Raw genomic sequence first — 12817 nt, 5'->3', positions numbered from 1 at the left:
ACTTAGAGATTGAAAAGTATTGTCAACGGGCAGAAACTGTTGTTAGGACTATTAACAATATTTTCTGTTTGACTGCTATCGTGATGTCTCAGCCAATCCATAGAGGATATTATCTTGTTCGATAATGGAGCCTTTACTTTGTAACCAGCATATACTTCTTAATACAGAACCCTAGCTAGAATTGTTAGGACCCCTGAAAGCATCTAGTCTATCTTTTATTCTACTACACCAAATCAGACAGTGCTTGACACAGAGTGGGTCTTCCATGAGTGTTTAAACATTGTCTTTGTAGCTACGGGGACCTGGATTTATATCCTGGTTTTGTCACTTAGCTGTGTCACTTTGTTCCCTCATTTGTAAGATGGGGCTATAATTCCTATCTTTTTTTTTTTTTTTTTTTTTTTTGAGACGGAGTCTCGCTCTGTCGCCCAGGCTGGAGTGCAGTGGCCGGATCTCAGCTCACTGCAAGCTCCGCCTCCCGGGTTCCCGCCATTCTCCTGCCTCAGCCTCCCGAGTAGCTGGGACTACAGGCGCCGCCACCTCGCCCGGCTAGTTTTTTGTATTTTTTAGTAGAGACGGGGTTTCACCGTGTTAGCCAGGATGGTCTCGATCTCCTGACCTCGTGATCCGCCTGTCTCGGCCTCCCAAAGTGCTGGGATTACAGGCTTGAGCCACCGCGCCCGGCCTCCTATCTTTTTTTTTTTGTCTGAGACAGTGTCTCACTTTGTCGCCCAGGCTGAATTGCAGTGGCAGGATGGTGGCTCACTGCAGCCTCAACCTTCTAGGCTCAAGTGATCCTCTCATCTCAGCCCCTGAGTACCTGGGACTACAGGCGCATGCTACTATGCCTGGCTAATTTTTGTATTTTTTTGTAGAAATGGGGTTTTGCCATGTTGCCCAGGCTGGTCTCGAACTTCTGGGCTGAAGCATTCTGCCTGCCTAAGCCTCCCAAGGTGCTGGGATTACAAACATGAGTCACTGTGCCCGGCCTATAATTCCTATCTTTGAGAATTGGTATGAGGCTAACGTGAGAGAATGTGTTGAAATCACCTACCACAGTGTCTGGCACATAGTAAGCCCATTTCCTCCTCCCTTTGAATAAATCAGTGTCCTTGAGAAGACTTCCTGCTCTCTCAGTCACCCATCCCTTCCCTGACAATCATCCACATTGGAACTCCTCCCAAAACTTAAGGCTTCTTCTTCCAACTTACTTATAGTTATTCTTCTACTCTTATTAGAGAGAACATTCTTCATAATTCATTATGGCTTATTTTTGTAATAAAATGAAAGCAGAAAGCTGTTATAAAAGGTTAATAATACGGAAGTATACAAAAGTTGAAAGGTAAAGTTTTCCCTCCTTTCTCTTTCCCGCTTCTCCATTCTAGACAAAATATTTTGTCTCTCTCAATCTAGTAAGTGGCAAAAGAATAAAATTCAGATTTCTACTTTTGTGTACATCAGTAGATACCTAGATGTTTGACTGTCCATTAGGTAGAATGCATAGAGACCATTCAGTATATTCTTATCAACTTGTCAATTACCTAATCCATTGTCATTTGAGATAGAGAGAAGAGAGTTCAGATCCTTAAAGTCTTCATGCTTATGAGCTGAGAATCAGAGCTAAAACCTTTGCTTTGGGTGTTTGGAATTATAAATATTCTTCTACTTTTAACATGATGGTCTCATGCTTTCTGTGGCTTCTGAGGGCTATGATTGTGATTATGTTTTTTCTAAGTCTTATATCTGGCCTGAGTTACACACTGATGCTTTTACTAGGTAGGGAGATGAGCTTGTATCCATTCAATGTTGACTACTGGGATAAAACTCTGTTTTGCCTTCACATTGATCCCAGTTTCTTTGAGGCATGTTGTAACCTAGAAACATGTTATAGCTGTTTGGTTGCAGCTCCCCCTTGGAAGGTATATGTACCACCAAGAGTCAGGGTATATTATTTTCTTTTTTTTTTTTGAGATGGTGTCACCCAGGCTGGAGTGCAGTGGCAGGATCTCGGCTCACTGCAACCTCTGCCTCCTAGGTTCAAGCGATTCTCCTGCCTCAGCCTCCTGAGTAACTGGGATTACAGGTGCCTGCCACCGTGCCTGGTTAATTTTTGTATTTTTAGTAAAGATAAGGTTTCAGTATGTTGGCCAGGCTGGTCTCAAACTCCTGACCTTAAGTGATTCACCCGCCTTGGCCTCCCAAAGTGCTGGGATTACAGGCTTAAGAGTGATGTTTCAGGGAACTATTTAGAAATGATAAAGAATCAGCCCTGTGTGAAAACAAACAGGAGAAACCTTTCAAATGCCCAGTGAGAATGTCATGAGAGGAGAACTGGAAGTAAAGATAGCTAGAATATGGGGACAAGGATAGAGGTCAAGGGTGTGCAAGGGCAGGACAGTTATTAATATATAGTTGCATACTTTTCTGTGTGATGTGAACCTGAGGCTTCAGAACTCTAGAGAAAGCAAAGACACCTGCTACCTACCAACTTTAGCCTGTGTACATAACTGTTTTCTGGGTTTTTTATTTGTATGTTTGTTTATATTTTAGAAATAGGGTCTCATTCTGTTGTTCAGGCTAGAGTGCAGGAACGTGATCATGGCTCACTGTGACCTCAACTTCCTGGGCTCAAGGGATCTTCCTGCCTAGCCTTCCGAGTAGCTGGGACTATAGGTGTTTGTCACCATACCCGGCTAATTTGTTTTATTTTTTTGTAGAGATGGAGTCTCGCCATATTGCCCAGGGTGGTCTCGAACTCCTGGGCTCAAGGGGATCCTCCAGCCTCAGCCTTACAAAGTGCTGCGGTTACAGGCGTGAGTCACTGTGCCAGGCCACTGTTTTCTGTTTGAATTAGCAGTTAGTATAATCATCCTTTGTTATAATAGAGTTTTAGTAATGTGCCATGAGCTACAGAGTAGGGATTCTTCACCTATAAGAGTCAGTACTCTTAGGAAGGGGTCAGCCTTCTCCAGTGATTGAGTGATTACTTCTTGGCATTTAAAATAGTGTCACTGGCTGGGCACAGTGGCACATGCCTATAATCCTAGCACTTTGGGATGCCAAGGCAGGAGGATTGCTTGAGCTCAGGAGTTTTAAGACCAGCCTGGGCAACATAGTGAGACTTTGTCTCTACAAAAAATTTAAAAATAAATAAAGTAGGCCGGGCGCAGTGGCTCAAGCCTGTAATCCCAGCACTTTGGGAGGCCGAGATGGGCGGATCATGAGGTCAGGAGATTGAGACCATCCTGGCTGACACGTTGAAACCCCGTCTCTACTAAAAAAAAATACAAAAAACTAGCCGGGCGACGTGGCGGGCGCCTGTAGTCCCAGCTACTTGGGAGGCTGAGGCAGGAGAATGGCGTAAGCCCAGGAGGCGGAGCTTGCAGTGAGCTGAACTCCGGCCACTGCACTCCAGCCTGGGCGACAGAGCCAGACTCCGTCTCAAAAAAAAAATAAAATAAATAAAATAAATAAATAAATAAAATAAAAAAAAATAGTGTCATTTTACACTTTATACCCAAAACAAAACCAAAGAAGTATATTCTGGTGTTAGAGTAGCAAGCTCCTTTCTATTGCATTTCCTTTTTTTTTTTTTTTTTAAAGATGGAGTTTTGCTCTTGTTGCCCAGGCTGGAGTGCAATGGCATGATCTTGGCTTACCACAACCTCTGCCTCCTGGGTTCAAGTGATTCTCCTGCCTCAGCCTCACGAGTAGCTGGGATTACAGGCATGCGCCATCACCCCAGCTAATTTTGTATTTTTAGTAGAGACGGGGTTTCTCCATGTTGGTTAGGCTGGTCTTAAACTCCAGACCTCAGGTGATCCACTTGCCTTGGCCTCCCAAAGTGCTGGGATTACAGGCATGAGCCACGGCGCCCAGCCTCTATTGCATTTCTTAATCCTACCAAGAAAATGGGTGGTAACCGATCAGCTTCTGTAAATTCCATGGATTTATGCAGAATGCATTCTACAAGAGAGATCTCTTTAGGAATTCACTGTGACTCAATATGGGAATTATGGGTTACTGTCATGATTCCTTGAGATTCTTTTTACTTGATTGAGTTAGGAGCAAAATGCTTACTCATTGCTTTATTCTTGGAGTAGAGGCAAATACGATTTCAGATAAATGTGTGGGATAAAATGTGTGGGATGAGGGTTGAAAGATAGAAGATTTTACATATTTTGAAAGTGGCTTTGAGCATCATTTCTTCATTAATTCATTCCATGTTTATTTATTGGATGCTTACTAAGTGCCAGACACTGTTCTAGGTGCTAAGAAGGGATATAGCCATCCATGAAACAGTCTGAGGTCAGACTTCCCTCTCAGGTGGCCGTACTAAGACCCATAACAGCTCTGGCTCATCCTCTTTATATTAATTTTTATTTTTTCACTCCCTGTCTCCAGGAGACAGTGTTGGCTTCCTTTTTTGTTTATAACCGTCAGGCATGAGTCATCCCTTCACTGTGAGTATTGCAGAATCGCATATCACATTCCAGCCTAATTTGTACTGCTGCCAGGGTCTCTGCCAGCAGCTCTTTGCCTATCTTCTGACTGTCATGATACTCAGAGCAGTGACACCACCTGCATACGTTAGTCAACTGGGGAAGGGAGAAGAGAGAGCATAATACCTGTTTTCTATCCATTGTTGTTTAGTACAAGGTATATTTAGAAATGGGCAGCTTCTTTCTGGGCGCCAATATATCAGGCCATACTCTACCATTAGAAAGCCCGAAATCCATGGCCGGGCACAGTGGCTGATGCCTGTAATCCCAGCACTTTGGGAGGCCAAGGTGAGCAGATCACCTCAGGTTGGGAGTTTGAGACCAGCCTGACCAACATGGAGAAACCCCATCTCTACTAAAACAACAAAATTAGCCCAGCGTGGTGGCGCATGCCTGTAATCCCAGCTACTTGGGAGGCTGAGGCAGGAGAATTGCTTGAACCTGGGAGGCGGAGGTTGCGGTGAGCCAAGATTGTGCCATTGCACTCCAGCCCGGGCAACAAGAGTGAAACTCCGTCTCAAAAAAAAAAAAAGAAAAATAAAAAATAAAAAATAAAGCCCAAAATCTTTTATTATTATTATTATTATTTTAGACAGTGTCTCACTCTGTTGCCCAGGCTAGAGTGCAGTGGCGTGATCTCAGCTCACTGCAACCTCCGCCTCCTGAGTTCAAGTGATTCTCATTCCTCAGCCTCCCGAGTAGCTGAGATTACAGGCATGTGCCACCATGCCCAGCTATTTATTTATTTATTTATTTATTTTGAGACAGACTCTTACTCTGTCACCCAGGCTGGAGTGCAATGGTGTGATCTCAGCTCACTGTAACCTCTGCCTCCTGGGTTCAAGTGATTCTTCTGCCTCAGCCTCAGCCTCCTGAGTAGCTGGGACTATAGGCTTATGCCACCACGCCCGGCTAATTTTTGTTTTTAGTAGAGACAGGGTTTCACCATATTGGCCAGGCTAATCTTGAACTCCTGACATTGTGATCCACCTGCCTCAGCCTCCCAAAGTGCTGGGATTACAGACGTGAGCCACCGTGCCCAGCCTAATTTTTATATTTTTAATAGAGACTGGTTTTGGCCATGTTGGCCAAGCTGGTCTCGAACTCCTGGCCTCAAGCAATCTGCCCACCTCAGCCTCCCAAGAGTGCTGGGATTACAGGCACAAGCCACTGTGCCTGGCTTCCAAAATCCATTTCTTTAATAATGAATTTACACCTACGAGCAAATAAAGTCAACTGGTCTCTTAAAAACAGTATTGGGCCAGGTGCAGTGGCTCACACCTATGATCCCAGCACTTTGGGAGGCTGGGGCGGGTGGATCACCTGAGGTCAGGAGTTTAAGACCAGCCTGGCTAACATGGCGAAACCCATCTACTAAAAAATACAAAAATTAGCTGGGTGTGGTAGCACATGCCTGTAATCCCAGCTACTCAGGAGGCTGAGACAGGAGAATCACTTGAACCCAGGAGACAGAGGTTGCAGTGAGCCGAGATCGCACCACTGTACTCCAGCCTGGGTGACAAGTGAAACTCCATCTCAAAAAAAAAAAAAACAAAAAAACACCCAACCCTATTGGTCTTATAAATGGACGTGGTAGCTTTGGCTGATGTTTCTGTCGTGCACACAAAATGGTCCTTTGAGGAAAACCTGAAAATTTATTCTAGAATTTTAAGATAATCCGTCAGAAAAAACAAGCAAACAAAATTCTTCCTGAAATTTCTAAACAATACTTTGGTTTTGAATATTTAGGCTTTCCTTTCATAAGTTTGATTGGTTGATTTATGTCTTTTAAAAAATATGTATTTAGGGCAGCTTTGTAATATAAAAAACATTTCCACCTATAATTCTTTGCTTTAATGTAACTGTTTTCTTTTCTTTTTTTCTTTTCTTTGTTTTTTTTTTTTGAGACAGAGTCTCACTCTGTCACCCAAGCTGGAGTGCATGGTGTGATCTCAGTTCACTGCAGCCTCTGTCTCTTGGGTTCAAGCAATTCTCTTGCCTCAGCCTCCAGAGTAGCTGGAATTATAGGTGTGCACCACCATGTCAAGCTAATTTTTGTATTTTCAGTAGAAACGGGGTCTCTCCATGTTGGCCAGGCTAGTCTTGAACTCGTGACCTCAAACGATCTGCCCACCCCAGCCTCCCAAAGTGCTAGAATTACAAGTGTGAGCCACCACACCCAGCCTAATGTAACTGTTTTCCTTTCTTGGGATTCTTTTTGGTCTTTATCTCATTGTTATATGTGATTATAATGTTGTCATTTATGCAGTTGTATGTTCTATTTTAAACCTTAAAATTTCTTACCAACTTTTTGAATATGCCTCACTGAAATGATTCATACTGTAGCATGTGTGACTCAGGGTAGTGAAAAGGGGTTTGTTTTGAATAGCAAGATGAGTATCAGACTAGTCTTCCAGCCAGAAAACATTCCATGCAACTTGAGACACAGATGAAACAGCAGATTTCTTCTTGGCTTGGGTTGGATGAAGAGTAGATTGACTTATGTAGTGTTTGCTAAAATGACAAATGGTGAGATGCTAAAAGCACTTTGAGCTTTAGGGAGTTCAAAGTGGCCAGGCAAATTAAAGTTATGTGACCTGCCTGAGAAAATAGCACAGTTCTTTGTGAGAAAAGAAGGTGAGATATTTGTGCTTTGTTGGGAATAAAGAAGATTTTAAAAACTCAAACAAGGCTGGGCACAGTGGTTCACACTTGTAATCTCAGCAGTTTGGGAGGTTGAGGCACAGATCGTTTGAGCTCAGAAGTTCAAGATCAACCTGGGCAACATGGCAAAACCCCATCTCTACCAAAAAAAAAATAGCCAAAAAAGAATGAAAATTAGCTGGGCGTAGTGGCTCACACCTGTAGTATCAGCTACTCGGGAGGCTGAGATGGGCAGATCACTTGCGCCTGGGAGGTTGAGACTGCAGTGAACCTTAATTGCACCACTGCACTCCAGGCTGGGCAACAGCACGAGACCTTGTCTCAACCAAACAAACAAACAAACAAACAAACAAAAACTTATCAAAAAGACCTACTGCTCATGCTGGGTGTGGTGGCTCACACCTGTAATCCCAGCACTTTGGGAGTTTGAGGCAGGTGGATCAGTTGAGGTCAGCAGTTCAAGACCAGCCTGGCCAACATGGTGAAACCCCATCTCTACTAAAAATACAAAAATTAGCCCAGCATGGTGGTGTGTGCCTGTAATCCCAGCTACTTGGGAGGCTGAGGCAGGAGAATCGCTTGAACCCAGGAGGCAGAGGTTGCAGTGAGCCGAGATCGTGCCAATGCACTCCAGTATGGGCGACAGACTGAGACTCCGTCTCAATCACTCAATCAATAAACCTACTGCTCAAATAGGGTAAGAAATAAAAACAGTATATTCATCTGAAAGAAACAAAATTGTGTATCTTTTAGAGTTCAAATAAAGTAAATATTCAACATCTGATAACTGTTAAGGGCACAAACTTGAGCATATTTGTGTTGAGTTCTTTTATAACTCTAAAATATGCTAGAATTCTGTTGAGGATTGATTCTGAGTTTGCAGACCCTTGAAGACATCAGGAGTCTATGTACCTACAATGGTAATATATTAATATGTGTGAGTCCCTAGTTAACAGTTTACACCTGGAATGCCAGGCAAACTAGACAATGTCAGAGACACAGAGGAACAACCTATGCAATGGATTGAAATGCAGTAGATGGACATACGCTCTTGTGTGTTTGGAACCTTCATGGGAAAGAAGTAGAACACAAAGTGGAAAGTGCAGACTAGGCAAAGGACCTGTGGAAGGTTTGTTTCTAAACCTCAAAGATCATTCTTTTTTTTTTTTTTTAATTGAGACAGAGTCTTGGTTTGTCGCCCAAGCTGGAGTGCAGTGGGGTGATCTCAGCTCACTGCAACCTCCGCCTCCTGGGTTCAAGCTGTTCTCCTGCCTCAGTCTCTGGAGTAGCTGGGACTACAGGTGCCTACCACCACACCCAGCTAATTTTTGTATTTTTAGTAGAGATGGGGTTTTGCCATGTTGGCAGGGCTGATCTCAAACTCCTGACCTCAAGCGATCCCCCTGCCTTGGCCTCCCAAAGGGCTGGGATTACAGATGTGAGCCACTGTGCCCGGCCTCAAGATCATTCTCGAAACTCACTTTAGCAACTTGGGTATTTCAGTTAGGATTAGGTTCAATTGTGTGTAACAGATCATCAAAAAAAACAAACAAAAAAACCAAAACTCTGGAACTTAAAGGTAGAGTTTTTGGGTGTTTGTTTTTTTGCCTTACATAAAAGAAGTCTGAAGCTAGGTAACTGAGGTGGCAGTTCTGTGATCACCAGAGACCTAGGCTCCCTCTTTCTTTTGGTGTCATCATCTTTAGTGCTGGCTTCCACCCTCAGGTTTGCGTTAGGGCTGCTGAGTGATGACTGCTATTCTAGCTGTCACATCTGTGCTCCAAGCAGGAAAAAGGACAAGGCCAAAGGGCATATTTCCTGGTAGAATCCACCCCCTGTACACTAAAGGACTTTCCTGGAAACCCCACCCACTTATTGGACACCCCTATCTGTAAAGGACATCGCCTTCCCCTATAACATGGAGACTAGATATTGGATAGGCAAACCTTGGTCTCTGCCTTACCAAGTGATCATATTCCTAAAGGTATTACTTAGACTTAGGTGGCTAAGACTTTGGGATACCTACAGACTCAGAATAGGACAGTAATAGTGTTTGGTGAACCTGGCTTTTAGTTTCCTACTTAACTGATTGATTCAACAGTATTTAGGACTTACCATGCTAGGCACTGGAGCTACAATAGTAAGCAAAATAGACCCAGTCCCTGCCCTCAAAGAGTTTACAGACTGATAGGGGAAAGAAGAGCTTTAAATAAGTGGATTATAAATATGTTGAACCTTAAGAAAAGGGAAGTAAAGTGTGCTTGGTTAGGACTGTGTGATAGGAAAGGCTCTATAAGGATATGTCATAACATATACATCGAGACTTAAAGGATGCTTAGGAGTTAGCCAGGTCAGAATGGCAGAGATGGAGGCATCAGAGGAGAGCAAGAGGGGGAGGAGTGTGCCAGGTCGACTCACTCCCAGTCTCATAGATTCCATTGCAATTCCTTTTTCTTCCATTATTTGTCTTAATTCTTCATCAGAGGGAATCGGTGGGAATGTCTAAGCAATAAAGGAAGGCAGAGACCAAAATTTTTTTTAAATCTGATGACGAAAGGGGTTGCCATCCTTTCTACTTCTTTGTTTTTTCACTCTCTCTAGATGAGTGCCTGCCTTCATAGGCTGCACCAAGGAGTGTTGGTAACCGAGGAAGGAGGTGGATCAATGGCTGGGGTACCGAAGTATTGTTCCATTGTAGATCAGGATTTTGGTCTCAGTGTGGGACTTTGGGGAGGCAAGTATTGGTTCTGACCTAAGGTGCTGATATGACCCCCTTCCCCTTCCAGGAAGTGGACGTTGTGGTAGCACCATGCCAAGGCCTCCGGCCCACAGTGGATGTTCTGGGTGACTTGGTGAATGATTTCTTGCCTGTGATAACCTATGCACTCCACAAAGATGAACTCTCTGAGAGGGATGAGCAAGAGCTTCAGGAAATCCGAAAGTATTTCTCCTTTCCTGTATTCTTTTTCAAAGTGCCGAAACTGGGCTCAGAGATAACAGACTCCTCAACCAGGAGAACGGAGAGTGAAAGATCACTGCTTTATCGCCAGCTAATTGACCTGGGCTATCTGAGCAGCAGTCACTGGAACTGCGGGACTCCTGGCCAGGATACTAAAGCTCAGAGCGTGTTGGTAGAACAGAGTGAAAAGCTGAGACACTTGAGCACATTTTCTCACCAGGTGTTACAGACTCGCCTGGTGGACGCAGCCAAGGCCCTGAACCTGGTGCATTGCCACTGCCTTGACATCTTTATTAACCAGGCATTTGACATGCAGCGGGACCTGCAGATCACTCCCAAACGTCTGGAATATACTCGAAAAAAGGAGAATGAGTTGTACGAATCATTGATGAATATTGCCAATCGAAAGCAGGAGGAAATGAAGGATATGATTGTTGAGACACTTAATACCATGAAGGAGGAACTTCTGGATGATGCTGCTAACATGGAGTTTAAAGGTAGGTCCCAGAGAGCTTGCTGGGGTGCTGGCATGCAAAGAGTCTCTAACCATTTTCTAGCCGGAAATTAAGAACGTTAATTCTTCAGGTTGAAGGAATCTCAGGGTAACTTCATGCACCCCACTGTTACCAGCAGGAGCCCACTATTTAGCCAAGGTGGCCTCTCTTGCTCTCAAAGATCATCGTGGAAGATTCCACCCTCATTCCTTCCCAAGAACATTAGCTCAACTTTTGGTAAATTCATCCTAATAGCTCCCTCATCTCCACTTTCTGCCTGTACCCCCTCAACTCCTAATGGAGCTGGAGAAGAGCTGCTTGGAGAATGTTAGTAAATTGTGCTTTAACCTTTGCTCCTGCAGTATAGCTCATGCCTCTTTATTGGTTCTTTTTGTCTCATGGTCTCATTTCCTTTCAGGCTGCTTCTGAAGCCCAAATCAGGAGGATTTCCCAAAGTTGTGATTTTAGCCTTTTGATAGTCCTATTCTTCACAAATGGCTACTAACAAAATTGGGTGAAAGTGATTGGTCAGGTCTTTGGGTGTCTGAGATGCTGCTGATTTTGTATACTGACTTCTGTATAAACCTCCTTGCAAGATTAAAATGATGGTTTACAGGTTACCCTTTAGAGTCTCAGTTGTGGGTATCCTAATCCCTTGGGAGGCTTTCCGAAAATACAGATGCTCAAGACCACTAAAGATCACTGCAGACTTACTCAGGATTTCTGACATGGGACCCAGCATCAGTTTTTTTGGGTTTTTTTTTTTGAGACGCAGTCTCGCTCTGTCACTCAGGCTGGAGTGCAGTGGTGCGATCTCGGTTCACTGCAACCTCCACCTCCTGGGTTCAAGCAATTCCCCTGCCTCAGCCTCCCAAGTAACTGGGATTACAGGCATGCACCACTATGCCTGGCTAAATTTTTTTGGTATTTTAGTAGAGACAGGGTTTCATCATGTTGGCCAGGACGGTCTTGATCTCTTGACCTCGTAATCCGCCCACCTTGGCCTCCCAAAGTGTTGGGTGTCGTGAGCCACCACGCCTGGCTGTGATTAATCTTCTTGCATATTCGATACCTACCTGTGCTTTTCTATTCTGTCTCCTTAAGTCTAACTGAACTGTTGTTATCTGACTGATCTCCCTGACTTCTTTCTCCAGTTCACCTTTACTGGCTCGCTATTTCTACAGACTAAGTTTAACTCCTGCACCTAGTATTAAAGACCTCCCAAAGCCTAGCCCTTACCAACTTTTCCAGTCTTATTTCCTCACTGTGCACTTTCCTGTATTTTCTATGTCAATTGGTCTTAACTTCTTTCTGTCCTCCGTACGCTCCCTTTACTTTTTCTTTGATAACACCCTGCCTTAAACCTGGAATGTCTTTGATTTGTCTGTGAACTTCCAGATCCTACCTACCCATCAGGGCCTGTCTCCCAAATGCCATTTTTCATGAAGTCTTCTTTAATTTTCTCCTTCTTTTTTTTTTTTTTTTTTATTTTTGGGACAGCTTCTTGCTCTGCCATCCAGACTGGAGTGCAGTAGTGCAGTCGTGGCTCACTGCAGCCTCAATCTCCTGGGCTTAAACAATCCTCCTGCCTCAGCCCCCTGCATACCTGGGACTACAGGCACATGCCACCACACCAGCTAATTTTTTATATTTTTTTAAAGACAGGGGTTTCACCATGTTGGCCAAGTTGGTCTTGAACTCCTGGGCTCAAGCAATCCTCCCACCTTAGCCTCCCAAAAGGTGCTGGGATTATAGGCATGAGCCACCACACCTAGCCCTGCTTTAATTTTCTCAGCTAATAACAATTGCAGTCATTTGAAATCCCATAGCATTCCATCTGTAACTTATTTCTGGCATATTTCACTTTCTATCTTTTATTATAGTTATTTATATACTGCTGACTACTTCCTAAAATCCTAGAGTTGAAGGAGGATAGGATCTGGGTCTTATTCATCATCATATTCCTTGCAGCAAATAACACAGACTCTTTTATACAGTACATATTTGGAGAATCAATGAGTGTGTGAATGATGGTATCTAGTTTAAGTTACACTTATAAATACAAAGGAAGTATGGTTGACTTTAGCAAGCATACGTTGCCTGATTTCTTATAGTCATTCTAAAGATGAATGGAGATACCTCTTTGGTGAATTCCCCACTACAGAGAGGAGTTGTTGAGAAGTGTTACTTGCAGTGGA

General features: G+C 43.7%; 1 protein-coding gene across 2 annotated transcripts in view; it reads left to right on the top strand.

Annotated features, from left to right (window-relative positions):
- LOC105484809 (dual serine/threonine and tyrosine protein kinase) overlaps nt 1-12817 on the top strand; it is a 72845-nt gene that overhangs the window by 36296 nt on the left and 23732 nt on the right. For both annotated transcript variants that reach the window (XM_011746811.3, XM_011746810.2), the window contains exon 3: nt 9953-10622. In XM_011746811.3, coding sequence (XP_011745113.1) covers nt 9953-10622 — 670 coding nt within the window. The remainder of the gene's footprint in view (nt 1-9952; nt 10623-12817) is intronic.

This window comes from Macaca nemestrina, chromosome 1, assembly GCF_043159975.1.
Source record: "Macaca nemestrina isolate mMacNem1 chromosome 1, mMacNem.hap1, whole genome shotgun sequence".
In the NCBI taxonomy this organism is placed as follows: domain Eukaryota; kingdom Metazoa; phylum Chordata; class Mammalia; order Primates; family Cercopithecidae; genus Macaca; species Macaca nemestrina.
The sequence above is the reverse complement of the archived record's forward strand: the minus strand, read 5'-3'. Positions and strand labels throughout refer to the sequence as shown.